Source organism: Vulpes vulpes, chromosome 4, assembly GCF_048418805.1.
Source record: "Vulpes vulpes isolate BD-2025 chromosome 4, VulVul3, whole genome shotgun sequence".
NCBI classification, from domain to species: Eukaryota; Metazoa; Chordata; class Mammalia; order Carnivora; family Canidae; genus Vulpes; species Vulpes vulpes.
In genome coordinates this window covers 55,469,849-55,487,209 of record NC_132783.1, presented here as the reverse complement: position 1 = coordinate 55,487,209, position 17,361 = coordinate 55,469,849, and the positions used below count along the sequence as shown (strand labels likewise).

The 17,361-nt window shown below is 34.1% G+C and overlaps 1 protein-coding gene across 25 annotated transcripts in view; it reads left to right on the top strand.

Annotated features, from left to right (window-relative positions):
* PTPN13 (protein tyrosine phosphatase non-receptor type 13) overlaps window positions 1-17,361 on the top strand; it is a 210,309-nt gene that overhangs the window by 86,487 nt on the left and 106,461 nt on the right. For all 25 annotated transcript variants that reach the window (XM_025998135.2, XM_072755696.1, XM_072755686.1 and 22 more), the window contains exons 4-6: window positions 2,654-2,719; window positions 5,254-5,439; window positions 10,732-10,819. In XM_025998135.2, the coding sequence (XP_025853920.2) occupies window positions 2,654-2,719; window positions 5,254-5,439; window positions 10,732-10,819 (340 nt within the window). The remainder of the gene's footprint in view (window positions 1-2,653; window positions 2,720-5,253; window positions 5,440-10,731; window positions 10,820-17,361) is intronic.

The following is a 17,361-nucleotide window of genomic DNA, read 5'->3' as shown; positions in this document are numbered from 1 at the left end:
AACAGATGATGTGATTCGGTCTGAAAGCCAGCAGGCCTGAGACCCAGGAAGAGCTGATGTTTCAGTTCAAGTCCAAAATCAAGAAAACTAATGTCTTAGTTCAGAGGCAGTCACACAGAAAGATATTTTCTGTTCTTCAGGAATGGATAACCCATTTTGTTCTATTCAGCCCTTCAAATGATTGAATAAGACCCACCCACATTAGAGAGAGCAATCTGCTTTACTCAGTCCACTGAATTAAATGTTAATTTCATTCAAAAAATTCTCACAAAAATTCCAGAGTAATGTTTGACCAACTATCTAGGCATCCTTGGTCCAGTCAGGTTGACACAGAATTAATCATTACACTATATACATAGATGATAAACAAATATAAGATTTTATAACCTAATTTTAAGAATTATGCTAATTTATATAGTCATGCATAAAAATTATTAATATATAGTAATTCATTTAGCATATTGAGAAGTAAGTAAAATAAAGAATCTTAAAGCACTCAGAATCACAAATCAATATTAGTGTGTTAAGAGAAATAAATTTGAATATGTAATTAGTTCTTTATGCTAAAGCCATGAGAAATGTGTTTCATATATGAGGCTCTTGAAAAAGGTGTTCTTTGAAAAGAAACCTAAAAAGAAATATACAAATAGCCTGGACTATGCTCTCTTGAACTTAATGTATGTTTAATTAAGTTCAGCAGGCATATATTGCATATATACTATGTACAAGTTCTGTGTTAGCTGCTAAGAGGTATAGTAAGATGTATAAAAAGACTTCCTTAAGGAATACAAACATGGAGCCATCTTAATTATAGTATAAGCAATATTAATTGACTGTTTCATTAGAGATGCAAATGAAATATAACTATACATGAAAGAGAGAATGCTTTTTCCTGTTTGCGATAATCTGTATTGCATACATCTCTAGACCATCAATAATGTGTAGGAATTTTATTGACAGATGACAGATGAAGAAAGGAATTCTTGGTAGAAAGAAGTGCTTTAGAAAAATTAAACAGAAGAATTTATTTTGGCAATAGAATTATTTAGTAGTGCTGAAGTATTTAGGTTATGATAGGCAAAGGAGTAATAATAGGGAAACAATAAATCTGGCTAGGAAAAGGAGGTAGAGGCAAGTCAGAATGAACCTTGTTTGTCATTATGAAAAATTGAGATTTCTTTAAAATTGGGATCTGAAAATATTTGAAAAAGAGGAACAACTTTTCCAGTCTGGAATCTGGAATGATTTAAGAGACAAAGTTGGAGTAGGTTAAAGTGTTGTGAAGGTGTAAGAAGGATATTCAGTTTTATTTGTGTATACCTCACCTGTTTCGAAAGAGAATTTGAGACCTTTTAGAGAACTTAAAAAAAAAAAAAGGTGAGAAAATAAGTGCAACGTGAAAGTAAGACAAGAAAATAAGATGGCACTGGAGTAGGATTATGCAGTATCAATTGAGATGGGCTAGAAGTTTAACTCTTGGGTTTCTCAACAGGTGGAAAAATGGGAAATGATTACTTATAATATTAACTGTCATCACTTTCATCTCACTTCCTGTTTCACAGGAAAGAAGTAGAAGGATCCCACTACCAGATTACTCACATAAATTCCCACATTCTTGGTCTCCTTACAACAGATGACTTGTCCGAGCGCCTCTGTAAAGCCAACTCCTTTACTTATCCTTTAACTTCCACCTCCTTATTCAGCAGTGTACTCCCAACAACCTCTGCTCTCTCCTACAGTTCCAGTTTTCCCTATTGGATCACTCCTATCAGCATAGAAATGTGTAGTTATTTTTGTAATCTTTAAGAAGCATACAAACAATGCAAAAACTCTTCACCAGCTTCTTTCTCCATCCACTACCCCATCCATTCTTAGTGAGAAAAATGCTAATCAAAACTTCAGTGTAGAAAAAAAAATTTCCATAAGATTTTTTTCTTTTCACATTAGCAAAAATCTAGATATAGTAGCACATTCTATAGACAAAGCTTGTGAAAAAAATCTCTTATATGTTGCTAGTAGAAATGCAAAATGATACAACTTCTGTGTAAGGGAATCTAACAATGTGTAGACGAAAACTGTAGACGATTTACCCTTCAATCCATAATCTCAGAGAATCCATTCAAGAGAAATACCTACATGTACAAAATGATGTCACATATATCTCTTGCTAAATTAAAAATGTAAGTGCAGAGTAATTTTTAAAGTTTCTGACATTATAAAAAAAATTTATTTGTGGGGCACCTGGCTGGCTCAGTCAATAGAGCATGCAGCTCTTGATCTTGAGGTCATGAGTTAGAGCCCCACATTGGGCATAGAGATTACTTCATTTTAAAAAGAAGAAGAAAGAATATGTTTGCATGAGTTTGCATAAAGAAACCTTAAGAAGTAACAAAATTATTCCTAGATGTTAGGCTGGGGAGTTAAGGGGAAAAGTCTGTTCTGTTAATTTCCAGTTTTTTCTATTTTAAGCTCTTAACATTTATGTAAGATATGAAATGATGATTTTTCTCAAATCATGTGTTATACTTTATCTGGGACAAAAAGTCATGAATATACAGTACTCACTAAATTTTTCTTTTTTTTAGTATTTGCTAAAAGTTTTAAGTTTGTTTTTTTTTTTACCATAAAATGATTTTTTTAATTCTATCCATAGATCCATATTTATTCTCTTGGAATGACATTGTATTGGGGGGCTGACCATGAAGTGCCTCAGAGCCAAGTAAGTCTAATCTGCACATCTGTACAGCTTTACCCTTTTTAAAAAAGTTCTTGCTTATATTATTTATGTTCTACAGCATGTTATTAGGCATACCAGTATTTCTATGCTGTTTGTTGTCATAGTCTCAGAATGGTATAATGCAATGCTAAAGCCATTATGGTTCTCAGAATGTTCATAGAATTATAGCAGTTACTACCTACATTTCAACATTTAGTCCGGGATGTAGTGACTTCTTCAAAAATTATAGCAAGAAAAATGGGAGTTTACCATATTTCTTCTAATGTAATGTTTGGTAAGAGGTATTGTAAATGTTGATGATTCATTCTTTTTTTTTTTTTTAACTTTTATTTATTTATTAGAGACAGAGAGAGAGGGAGAGAGAGTGAGGCAGAGACACAGGCAGAGGGAGAAGCAGGCTCCAACGTGGGTCTCGATACCAGGTCTCCAGGATCATGCTCTGGGCGGAAGGCGGTGCTAAACCACTGAGCCACTGGGGCTGCCCCTTGATGATTCATTCTTGAACTAAAGTGATAACCTTTTTTGATGCAGACATGTAGGAATAGTTGCTTTCACTATGTCTCAATGGATAGTTTATACTTCATTACTTTTTTTCTTAAGGCCTCAAAATCTTGCTTCACTAAGCCTATGGCAGCGGACACTAACATTAAAGCAACACTTCCTAAAATTTGGGGCTCTGATGACTGTTGGGCTGTTTCTAGTCCTTATTTTCTAAAATAACTGATTCCTGAAGACCTAATATAAAAATAATTAATAGTAATGGTAATTTTAAAACTAACTGTATTTCATCAACACAAAGATATAGTATACAGAATTAGGTTTTTAGGCATTTAGAAATCAAAAACAAAAAATAACTAGTATCAGTGTTGTTTGTTATCAAATTAAGAAGTAACAAATGATTTAGGCTTTATTCTAAAATTCTTAGAATCTTCAACTTGGTCTCATTTTGTATCATGAAAAATACTGTGTATGTACTCTCTCTTCTCAACCTCAATTTTATAAATTCAAGTGAAAAGGTTAAATTATTACCAGAAATATTGGTGTCATATATTGTACAACCTAATTTACGTGTAAAATGTGATCACAGCCTATGATTCACACTTTATACTCTTCAGATAACTGAAAATTAAGTCAATATCTAATGTATAAATTGAAGAAGTATAAACTTTCATTTGTATTTTGCTATCAGTATGCAAATACTTAATACCACTTCAAAAGCCCCTATCTTGTGTCAGACACTGTAGTAGACATATACAGAAATATAATGGCCCATGCCTGTGAGTACATCCATAGGTACAAGCAATTAAATAACCAATTATAACCATGTGTGAATGCTGTGGTAGGGAAATGGAGGGTGTTATGGAAAACCAGAGTTGGAACCTCTTACTACACTTAGAGGGTTAGGATGAGTTTATTAAAGGGCATTGCATCTAATCTGAGATCTAAAGGATGACATAATACCCAAATGGATGAGAAGTGGAAAGGAAGGGTCATAGAAAAAGCATGCTTTAACCTAAGTAGATGTACTGGTTTAAACTCCTACCCAACAATGCTTTTCTCCTTATCAGTACTTCAAATTATCAGTCTTTTTCTTTTTAGCCATTCTGTTGAGTTGTACTGGCTTCTTTTTGTGATTTTAATTTGTATTTCTTAGTATGCTTATTGGACATTTGGATAGAATATTCTACAAATCATGTCAACTAATTAAAAAATCTTACATTCCAGGTCCTCTGTGTCACCAGCATAATGAGAACTAATATTTAGATGATCTTAAGTCATTGCAGTTTTTGAAATCTAAGTTATCATCAGAGTCAAATTATATTTAATATATATTGACTATATTACATATTTTGATTGTTAGGAAATCATTTATTCACTCAGAATATGTACAGACACACATATGCACGCACGCACACACACGTAACTGCTTACCAAAATATTTGAATAACTCAGGAATTTCATTTCTTTATCATATAAAAAAACCGGAGTTTTTCTGTAATACTTCCTATTTGGGGAAAGGTATGTTAACCATCTTTTGCTAATTTGGGGGGTTATGAAAAGGTAAAATGTAGTAAAATATATATGCATATATATTTTATATATGTAGTAAAAATATATAATATAAATATAAAAATATAAATATATATATAAAATATATATGATAAGGAGGGATCCCTGCATGGTTCAGCGGTTTAGCACCTGCCTTCGGCCCCAGGGCGTGATCCTTGGGTCCCAGGATGCAGTCCCACATAGGGCTCCCTGCATGGAGCCTGCTTCTCCCTTTGCCTGTGTCTCTGCCTCTCTCTCTCTCTCTCTGTGTCTCAAGAATAAATAATTAAAATCTTTAAAATGTGTGTGTGTGTGTGTGTGTGTGTGTGTACGTGATAAGGAATTCCTTTCCTCCAAGTATTTGAAGGTGTTTGGGGTGGTTCCTGTGACTCCTGTGATAGCTTATCTCATGTTGGATAAGATTTACCCACACTTATCAAAGTGGCTTTTCCCTTCTTTATATTCAGCCTATCAAGCTTGGAGATCATCTCAACAGCATACTGCTTGGAATGTGTGAAGATGTTATTTATGCTCGAGTTTCTGTTCGGACCGTCCTGGATGCTTGCAGTGCCCACATTAGGAATAGCAATTGTGCACCTTCATTTTCCTATGTGAAGCAGTTGGTAAAACTGGTTCTGGGAAATCTTTCTGGGGTAAGCTATAGTTCCAACTGGTACATGTAGTCATATTTTAAAATTTAGCAGAATATTGCAAAATTTTATTTAAAGATACTATAGGTAGGTAGCATTTTTCTCATTGAAGACTAAGAACATTAAATTTCTTGTGCTAATGTTAATTGTTTAATTGAAACAGTACTTAAGGGCAGCCTGGGTGGCTCAGTGGTTTAGCACTGCCTTTGGCCCAGGGCGTGATCCTGGAGATCCGGGATTGAGTCCCACGTCTGGCTCCTGTGTGGAGCCTGCTTCTCCCTCTGCCTGTGTCTCTGTGTCTCTCATGAATAAATAAATAAAATCTTTAAAAAAAAAATAAAAAAACAGTACTTAAAATTAAGAAGCCCAGTGCAATAACTTTAGTGTCCTAGTATTTATGAGAATCTCTTTTTTTTTTTAGAACATGTTAGAGTTGAAAATGTCTGCTCTTGCCTCATTTGTTACTTTGTAAGGAGCTTCCAGCTAGTGGTTCTGTCTATTATAAAAAACACATTGAGCAGCCCCAGTGGCGCAGCGGTTTAGCACCGCCTGCAGCCCAGGGTGTGATCTGGAGACCCTGGATCGAGTCCCACGTCGGGCTCTCTGCATGGAGCCAGCTTCTCCCTCGGCCTGTGTCTCTGCCTCTCTCTCTCTGCATCTCTATGAATAAATAAATAAAACCTTTAAAAAAAAAAACACATTGACATTCAAAATGGATTTTAGCATTAATAATGCACTTTCTTAAAAAAATGCACTTTCTGTTGCTTAAATCTCTTTCTTGGCTACTTACTTATCTGGACCCCTTGGGTAGTCTTGAAACCCTCCCCACCTTCTGTGGATACTGTCACCTGGTGTGTAGGGGTGATACATGCTTGTATCTCTACTAAAGTACCCCAAGACCTGGGCTCTCTCTCTCTCTTGTCATAGATGTGAAGAACCCCAAGAATAGCAAACCCTGTATCTATAGTCTCACCTCTGCAAACCATGTGTTATACTTTATCTGGGACCAAAAGACATGAATATATAGTACTTGGATACTCCTTGGTTTTTGATATCTGATCTAGATCCAAACTTTATCTGCTCTTACCCTTAGAGTTATGGTACCTGAGTAAGGTTCTACTCTTCTGTGTGGACTACAGATGTGCCACTGTCACACAATGTTATTGATGGCTTCTTACTTCTTCTTCCCTAGGGGTTTAGTTCTGCCATCTTAACCAAGATGTTGTATGGCTGGCCGGGGTATATCCAAATGCCATACAGCTTGCTAGTTGACAAGAAACAGGCTCATAGATTCTTCCAGGCAAATGGTTTATACACTGTATCCTATGCAGCCTTTGTATTTATACAGTGAAAGGAATAAAGGTAATAGAGGCTGAGTGTATAGGGTTCTCGGCTGGTTATTTTATACCCTCCTTAACTAGAGCTGCTCCAGTTTTAATTTATTTTTTTGTTTATATTCCTGCATGTGACTTTTTTTTTTTTGAACAAAGGTAAAGCTACTAAAAATCTATGAAAGCCTTCTATCCAGACTAAAGTTCCTACATAGTATCAAGTATAGTTTTGTTTTTTAAAATTCCTTTGTGATTAAATATGTTTGAGGAAAACCTGTTTAAGAGAAATTAAAGTATATTTTCACTACAGAACTTCTCAGAGCCTTTAATACACTAGACTATATTACATGTCATATGCATGTAGGTAAAACATTTCCCAAACTTATTTAGGTCTTTTTTTTTTTTTTATTGTCTCATGACACTAACCTTTGGGAAACATTGATCTGTAATTAACTCCTTCAGCTTATAAATAAGGAAATTGAGACTCACACAGCTCGTGGGACATATGTTTCCTATTAGTCCAGGGATCTTTCTATTATACCACATTTCCTCTAAAACTTTTGTCTTGCTGATTTTATTCCTATACTAAGAATCCTGGAATTATTTTTTTCTTCCTTCTTTCTGTGAAGAAATATTCCTCCATGGAATTCTAATATCCTTCTAATAGTTGCCCATATTAGATAAAAGATCTCCATCTCTTTACAATTAATACTTAAGGCAGTTTATGACAGTAACTGTATTGCTCAACTACATATGAATCCTGTCTAGATACTACAGAAGATAAAAATTTGAATAAAATATTTGCTACCTTCTACGAGCTCTTATGTAAAGTTCTACAACCATAAAGTTCTACAACTAATTATATATAAAATGCAGAAGAAGGTATGAAAACCACAGGAAGAATTTTAAAAACTATGAGGGTTTGAGGGGAAGGATATAAAGTATAACTGCATTGAAAAATAGCACTTTGAACTAGATCCAATAGTCTGATAGGAAGTAATCTAGGCAGAGGAAAGTAAGTCTGGATAAATGCCATAAAATAGGAAAGAGCAGGGTATGTTTGAGGAATAGTAGTAAGTCTGATATGGGATATGTTATGGGAATGTTTAGTAGGAGAGAATAGAAGGGTCAGTCAGAGTTAGTACATAGATAGTGTGCCTTTCCAGAGCCAAATTTCTACTAAGAAATAACAATGTTCCCCTCATCTTTCTATTGCTCTTGCTAGTCTCCTGGATGTCACCCAACAGAAGGAATTCCAACGGCTATGGTTTTTTTTTCCAGTGTTTTGTGCCAGGCACTGTGCTAAATGGCTTATGTGCTTTTCCACATTTGTTCTTTTTAACAGTCTCAGGTTACAGAAGATAATTTCACACCCATTTTAGAGATAATGGTACCAAAGCTTTGAAAGATGAAATAACCTGCCCATGACCATGCACTTTGTAAATGACAGACACAATTGGAATGTGGATCTCTCAGGCTCCAGAGCCCACGCTGTTAGCCATTTTGCTCCTCAAAGCTGTTGTTGCCTCCAGGAGCTGATAGAATGATTTGGTCCTAAGTGTGAAATTCATTTCAAGTAACCATAATTCTTTTCTACTTAATTAACATAGAGTAAAAGTCAACAGGCCAGTTTACTTATCTTGGTTCTTCTACTGATTTAATGTTAAAGCATCTTTGACCTCAATTTTACTTATCTGTAAAATAGGAGTAGTAACACATATCATCTACTCATATTACTGAACAGTTTATAGATAATTATTTCAATGTCGATGAGCTGCTTCAAGGTTCTTTGAAGTTTCCTTGCTATTTCTCTCTTCATCTCTAACGCAAGGATAATAACCCTACCACATAGCAGTTTTGAGTATTAAATAACGTAAAGTATGTAAAGCACCTAAAGTAAAGTAGTCCCTGCTTTCTAGTAATTGCTCAATAAATGGCCGCTATTATTAATAGTAGTGTCGATACAGAGATTCCCAAAGATGCAGGATGTTCTTTATCTTTTTAGTAACTGACAATATAGTGCAATACACTACCTAGATCATTTATGTAATTTAAAGGATAATATCATTTCAGAAATACTTCCATCTTATAAGACTTATAAGTCTTATAAGTAGGAAAAATAATACCTTGAATATACTACCTTAAACTTTTTTTTTAAGACTTTATTTTTTATTGATTTATGAGAGACACACAGAGAGAGGCAGAGACATAGGCAAAGGGACAGGCAGGCTCCCTGCAAGGAACCTGATGCAGGACTCAATCCCAAGACCCCAGGATAATGCCCCAAGCCAGAGGCAGATGCTCAATTACTGAGCCACCAAGGCATCCCTACCTTAAACTTAAGTGAATTTTTAACCCATACTCAAACAAGTTTCACTAATAGAGGAATATTAAAATGTGTGTGTATGTATGTGTAAACAAATATATATGCATGCTTTTGGTGCCAGATTTAAATAATTTGTCTTCATTATTATCTCTCCATTTATTTCTTGAAGCTTCTATTCAATCATTTAAATAAACCCAGTGTTCTAATTTTTCACGCCTTATAGTGTGGGATTTGATCAAATTTGATACACTTTTATTTATTTTTTAAAGGTAATATACTTTTTTGGCTAATATATTTTTAATTTTTTTACTTTAATTCCAGCATACTTAACATACAGTGTCAGATTAGTTTCAGGTATATAATTTAGTGATACAGCAGTTCTGTACATCATTACTCAGTGCTCAAGTGCTCATCATGATAAATGTACTCTTAATCCCCTTCACCGGTTTCAACCATCTCCCTACTAGCCTCCCCTCTAATATCCTTTATTTTATTAATTTTTTAAAAGTTATTTGTCCTCTCATGAAAAATCTGCACTATCACCACAGATAAAGTCCCTGCAGAATCTTTATTCCTTCTGTTGTCCAATCTCCAGCTCACCATTAGATACTTAATTTCTTTTTGCCAGCACCAACATTGGCTTTTGCAGACTCCCTGACATTTTTCATTCTGTTCTTGTGTTCTTTGGGCCATTTTCTTGAGATCTTTTTCTTCTTATATGGGCCATGTCTTATAAGTCTTGTGTTTGGGTTCATTTTTCTTTGCGTCATCCACAGAATCATAATCATCTCAAAGCCAGTTGTCTTGCCACCACCAAAATTGGGTAGGAATCCGAACACAAAGATAACATATGGTATGGTTTTATATACTTTGGCTAGTTTTTGCAAATTTCTGCCTTAGGTGCTGTTGCCTTTCCAGGGTGAAGAATATCAAGGATCATTTTTTCAGCTGAAGTAGTTGGTTTGTCATGAACTTCCTGGTCCAGATAGTTACTGTGTCATTCATGATGGCAGCCAAGTTTCAAGCAGCTAGGGAGGAAAAAAATGATACACTTTATTTTAAATGAGTACCATCAGTTAAAGTTATTAAAGTTTAAGACTCTTGTTTTTTATTTAAATTTGTCATTCCTCAATATGTCCATTTAGTTTAAAACATTTCTCAAATGTAATTTCTGGCAGAAAAAAATCTAGAAAATTAGTTTTGAAAATAATTTAAGTCAATACCTTCCATCCATAGTTATAATCAGGAGAAAGCTTTATTACCCCAGAATTAATGTGTTTTTAAAATCATAATGTAACTTAAGAGATTAACATAGTTACAGGAAACAACTCTTCAGGTATACTGTTTTCAGAGGAAACTCATTTTAACTTCTTCAGTTTGGCTAACTTTGTTCCCTAGTTAGCAAATAACTCTTCTATAACTCAGTCTTGCTTTTCATTTCCTGAAGATGAATTGGCCAGAACTAAGTTACATAAATCCTGTTGAAGGAATACAGATTAATAATAGCAAATGTGGAGTGTCTTTTCTTAATACTATAGTCTCCAAAAATTGTCTGACTAGTGTCGTTCTGTAGATAATTACCATGAAAATGAAAGGGAGATTGTTTTGTTAAATTTGATTTTGTTTATATGTGTACAGACGGATCAACTTTCCCATAACAGTGAACAAAAGCCTGATCGAAGCCAAGCTATTCGAGACCGATTAAGAGGAAAAGGATTACCAACAGGTAAGAGTATATTTATAGGAAAATTTTAAGCTCTAACTTTATTGCATTGTTTCTTTTATGAAATTGTTTTTATCTGGCTTGGAATTCTGATACTTGTGACCATAATTAGGACATAAGTATGCAAAGTGGAGACAGGAAACAGATAGGAACACTAACTGTATTAATATATAAATCCATTAAAATTATGCAACAAACATTACTAAGAACTCCCACAGTAAATCATTTCCTATCCAATATTGGTATTATAGCAATAGTATCATTTGTTTACTTTATCATCTTTATCATGGAATTTTATATTAAAAATACATTTTAAAGCAAGGTGAAACAAACCTAAATTATGAACATAAACACTACTGAAGCAAAGTTTCAGAAAGCAACGTTATTTTTGCTGCATTCTTTTTTCTTTTCTAGTTCATTTTTTAAATGGGAACAACCCCTAAGTTGATTTTATGACTTGTAGTTATCAAATACTATCTTAGATTATAAGATACTTAGTCAATAGAAACTGATGAAGAGTGGTTTTACTGTTTGCTAATAGCATTAGATAATTATGGATCCTATAAAATTAATTTTTTAAGAAAATGATTAGAAATCCCAAACAGGTAAAATGAAAGCAGAAAAAATAAAATTTTACATGAAAATTGATTTTTCAGTGTTAAATTTCAAGCTTGGCTTGTTTATAAAATGTACTTTTTAAAAATTGTCTTTGTTCGCTTTACTTCTCAAGCAATATTGATAATTAGGTTAATCTAAACATTAATAAAAATATTTTATAGGTGAGTATTTTATTGTCTTAAATCTTGGCTGGGCAAAGTAAATGTAAACATTGCAAAAATATATTCTAATAAAACATTTTAACTGAAAATGCTCCGATTAAAAAGCTAAAATGCTTAACTATTTAATTTAATCAGACAACCAGGGCACAGCTGTCTTATTTAAAGCCTATGAGAAACTCTCATTGTGGAAAGTAAATAGACACTTGATTATATGGACCAAATGTTTTGCAGAATTCAGAATTCTTGTATTGAGGAGGAAAAATGTGCCCAAAGCAAGTGTACTGCTTATCTTGAGAAGTCAAAGAAAGGCAATATAATTGTTTCTAATGGAGTGATTCTGTAATAGTTTAGTTAGTTAAGTGTCTGTTTGAAACATCCATTTTACTTACGGTGAATTAGGACTATTTTTCTGGAAAAGTACTTTACCTTTCATTGTCATCGATATAATTAATTTATTTCTGGTTACATAAAGTTCCTTTTCTAATATATGTATTATTAATTTATGCATGGGTCAAAAAAAAAAACCCAGAAGACAGACTTTCACTTAGTTTTCTCAGTGCTTTGATGGCAATTTGAAGAGTATGTTTAACCCTTTCTTGTATTTCTTACTATATTTATGCTTCCATATTTATATATAAATACACCATCTTGTAGGTAAAAGTCTTTCCCTTTATTTTAAAACTTGCAGGGTTTGAGGTATGATATAGTGTGAACCTTAGTGCCAAGATAAGCAACATTTTGTTAATCCGTCAGAATTTCAGACTCCTCTTTTAGAATTGAATAATAATAGAAAATTATAGTTAAATGTCAGCAAGCTAAGAGAGTCTTTTTCAAGGAGACATAATGAGCATTTTAATAAGTGAATGTTAGATTTTAATGATTTCTGTTTCTCTTATTTTTCATTTTTCTAGCTTTTCCCTCCCTTCCAGTAGTGTTTATGTTCATAATCCCTCTCCTTCTCTTGCTCTCTTTCCTTCTCCATTCCTATCTCCCTTCCTTATGTCTCTTTCCTGTTCTTTCATTTCTTTCTGGAATTCTCTTCTATCACCTTCTATTATTATTAAATGGCCATGTTGTGGAATTGAAGTTGATTTGCTTATTTGTTATTTATTGAGTTAGTAACTATAGTATATTATTATTAATTTTTATTTTTTTAAAGATTTTATTATTTTTTTCATGAGAGGCCCAGAATGGGAGAGAGAGAGGCAGAGACATAGGCAGAGGGAGAAGCAGGCTCCATGAAGGAAGCCCACCCAGTGCAGGACTCAATCCTGAGACTCTGGGATCATGCCCTGAGCCAAAGGCAGGCACTTAACTGCTGAGCCACCCAGGCATCCCTATTATTAATTTTTAAATGTAGTTTTTTTCTAAAAATAATAAGTGTTCCTATATATATGAGACTCCCATTTTATCCCTATTCATCATAAATGCTATAGAAAGAAAGACCGCTCTGCCATATTTAGTTTATCAAATTTTATAAAGATTCAAGTGTTAACATAGTTTAGATTATATTACTTACAACCATTCAAAGTCTTATTGTTACATATACATACTATTTTAGTAGTAGCAATTAGCAATTGAACTGAATCAATACCTAGTCCATAATGTACTTTAGATAGCAGGTTATTTTGTCATTTACATATATACATATATTTTTTAATAAAAGTATATACAAAGTCAAGCTTCCTGGACATTGATACTAGGGAGAGGGATGTATTATAATACATTTGTAATACAATTTTAATGGTTCCATAAAGAAATATATGAGATTCTATGATTTATTTTTTTTAGATAACCTATTTTAAACATTAAGTTGTATGCAAAGTAAAAAGAAAAACTGTAATTCACCATCTTGGCTCATATTATTAGACTATTTCATTACTTTAACAACAAATATTTCAAGTTTTAGACCAAATTATTAATGCTTTTCATTTGTGATTTTGTTTTTATAATATTAAGAAATATTTAATCCTATTGTCTTAATAGCTCTTTAGAATTCTTATGATGAATAGACTGCCCAAATGCAGATGATCTAGGGCTGACTGTAGTGACTTCAAAAATTTAACAGAAATCTTTAAATGGACTGTCCATTGATTTTATGATTGTATAGTCATATCCATTTATTGGAGAATTAAGTCTCCTTGATATCTAAACTCAAGAGAATTTGTAAGAAATTATAATCTGTAACTCAAGATAAACCAAATTTTGTTTATGTTTACATTTTGAGTAGGCTTAGAGGTCCTTATACTTAATGAAACAATAGCCTTTTTGAGATTAAATGTAATACAAGAGGATTCTTCAGTTCTTAGCCATTACTTTCCATGGTAGTACTGCTCAAGGACTGTCTTAATTTACCTTTGACAAATATGTAAAACCACATCTCAAAGACAGAATCAATGTAATGTACTGATTATAGCCATTACCAGACAAGCAATTAGCAGCAAATAGTCAATGGCATATACTAATATAATGTAAAACCTTAAGATTAAAAAAATTACCTTGTGCAGAAAAAATATTCTTCTAGGACACCAGTGTTACTTTTGAGCAGCTCCAGTTCTTAACTGTCAGTAGTCACTTGCAACAAAGAGCCTTGGTTTACTGCATCAGTACTAAAGTATTTTATTTGATGCAGACCAACCTGTGAAACCTTTATGTAGTGATAGTTTTAGTTTATTAGGCTCCTGGCTGTAGTTTTCAATAAAGAAAACATCTAAATGGGCAGTGAGATACAGAATTAGTTTAAAAGAAGTAAGCAATTTTAGGGATAATGCCTTGTAAGTGATTTGATTGTTCAACTGAAACTTAACAATAACATTTTTTTATCTATGAGTAAATTACATTAAAATGTCTCTCCTCAAAAAATAAAAGTCTCTCCTCATATCTTACCTTTCAGATCTGTTACAAAAGCTAAGGCCTAAACTAGTGGGCTGTCAGCCCCCATTTTGTTATTTTATACTGCCAGTGTATAAATCAAACATTTCCTGCCAAGCTTAAGGTGGAAACCTACACCATGATCAGATCAGCATGATAGTGCTTCAGAACTTGGGCATATTGACAATATCACATTTCTTTTTTATGTACTTGAACACACTTGTGAGGACGGATGGGAATCAGGGAGCCTTTTTTAATACTGAAATGTCATTTTGAAGTTAGCTTCTAAGATATGCTTAAATTTCTTGAGTCCTGTGTAGGGGAAAGGTGAATGATGGTATCTAAGGATGATGTTAATCATATAGAACAAGTATAGTTAAAACAGTGTACTTTAGGAGGAAGATTTTTTTTTTCATTTAACTAAAATAAACGGAATATTTTCTATTATAAATACTTTTTATGTTCTTAAAATCTTTCATTTTGGGGATCTCTGAGTGGCTAGAGGTTTAGCGCTGCCTGCAGCCCAGGGCATGATCCTGGAGACCCAGGATTGAGTCCCACATCCAGCTCCCTGCGTGGAGCCTGCTTCTCCCTCTGCCTGTGTCTCTGCCTCTCTCTCTCTCTCTCTCTCTCTCCTGAATAAAATGGATAAAATATTTTATTTTTATTTCTTTTTCTCCCTTTCAGTTTGTTTTGTTTTGTTTTGCCTGTAAGCTATGTATTCTCCAAAAGGAATACGTTTATGGTTTCATTTTATATTTAAATGCTTATAATTGTATATAATCTAATGCTGTTTGTAAGTTCTCTCTGAACTCTGAGCCTTTTCAAGAGATGGAAAATCCACCTATAGTTACCCATTATCCTGTTTTGAATAATTTGATTTTTTAAATTATAAAACTAGAACTTTTATAACTGTATAACTTAGAATTTTGTAACTCTTTTTTTTTTTTAATTAACTTTTATTGGTGTTCAATTTACCAACATACAGAAAAACACCCAGTGCTCATCCCGTCAAGTGTCCACCTCAGTGCCCGTCACCCATTCCCCTCCAACACCCGCCCTCCTCCCCTTCCACCACCCCTAGTTCGTTTCCCCGTTAGGAGTCTTTATGTTCCGTCTCCCTTCCTGATATTTCCCAACATTTCTTTTCCCTTCCTTTATATTCCCTTTCACTATTATTCATATTCCCCAAATGAATGAGAACATACACTGTTTGTCCTTCTCCGATTGACTTATTTCACTCAGCATAATACCCTCCAGTTCCATCCACGTTGAAGCAAATGGTGGGTATTTGTCGTTTCTAATTGCTGAGTAATATTCCATTGTATACATAAACCACATCTTCTTTATCCATTCATCTTTCGATGGACACCGAGGCTCCTTCCACAGTTTGGCTATTGTGGCCATTGCTGATAGAAACATCGGGGTGCAGGTGTCCCGACGTTTCATTGCATCTGAATCTTTGGGGTAAATCCCCAACAGTGCAATTGCTGGGTCGTAGGGCAGGTCTATTTTTAACTCTTTGAGGAACCTCCACACAGTTTTCCAGAGTGGCTGCACCAGTTCACATTCCCACCAACAGTGTAAGAGGGTTCCCTTTTCTCCGCATCCTCTCCAACATTTGTTGTTTCCTGCCTTGTTAATTTTCCCCATTCTCACTGGTGTGAGGTGGTATCTCATTGTGGTTTTGATTTGTATTTCCCTGATGGCAAGTGATGCAGAGCATTTTCTCATGTGCTTGTTGGCCATGTCCATGTCTTCCTCTGTGAGATTTCTCTTCATGTCTTTTGCCCATTTCATGATTGGATTGTTTGTTTCTTTGGTGTTGAGTTTAATAAGTTCTTTATAGATTTTGGAAACTAGCCCTTTATCTGATATGTCATTTGCAAATATCTTCTCCTATTCTGTAGGTTGTCTTTTAGTTTTGTTGACTGTATCCTTTGCTGTGCAAAAGCTTCTTATCTTGATGAAGTCCCAATAGTTCATTTTTGCTTTTGTTTCTTTTGCCTTTGTGGATGTATCTTGCAAGAAGTTACTGTGGCCAAGTTCAAAAAGGGTGTGGCCTGTGTTCTCCTCTAGGATTTTGATGGAATCTTGTCTCACATTTAGATCTCTCATCCATTTTGAGTTTATCTTTGTGTATGGTGAAAGAGAGTGGTCCAGTTTCATTCTTCTGCATGTGGATGTCCAATTTTCCCAGCACCATTTATTGAAGAGACTGTCTTTCTTCCAATGGATAGTCTTTCCTCCTTTATCGAATATTAGATGACCGTACATTTCAGGGTCCACTTCTGGGTTCTCTATTCTGTTCCATTGATCTATGTGTCTGTTTTTGTGCCAGTACCACACTGTCTTGATGACCACAGCTTTGTAGTACAACCTGAAATCTGGCATTGTGATGCCCCCAGCTATGGTTTTCTTTTTTAAAATTCCCCTGGCTATTTGGGGTCTTTTCTGATTCCACACAAATCTTAAAATAATTTGTTCTAACTCTCTGAAGAAAGTCCATGGTATTTTGATAGGGATTGCATTAAACGTATAAATTGCCCTGGGTAACATTGACATTTTTACAATATTAATTCTGCCAATCCATGAGCATGGAATATTTTTCCATCTCTTTGTGTCTTCCTCAATTTCTTTCAGAAGTGTTCTATAGTTTTTAGGGTATAGATCTTTTACCTCTTTGGTTAGGTTTATTCCTAGGTATCTTATGCTTTTGGGTGCAATTGTAAATGGGATTGACTCCTTAATTTCTCTTTCTTCAGTCTCATTGTTAGTGTATAGAAATGCCATTGATTTCTGGGCATTGATTTTGTATCCTGCCACGCTACCAAATTGCTGTATGAGTTCTAGCAATCTTGGGGTGGAGGCTTTTGGGTTTTCTATGTAGAGTAT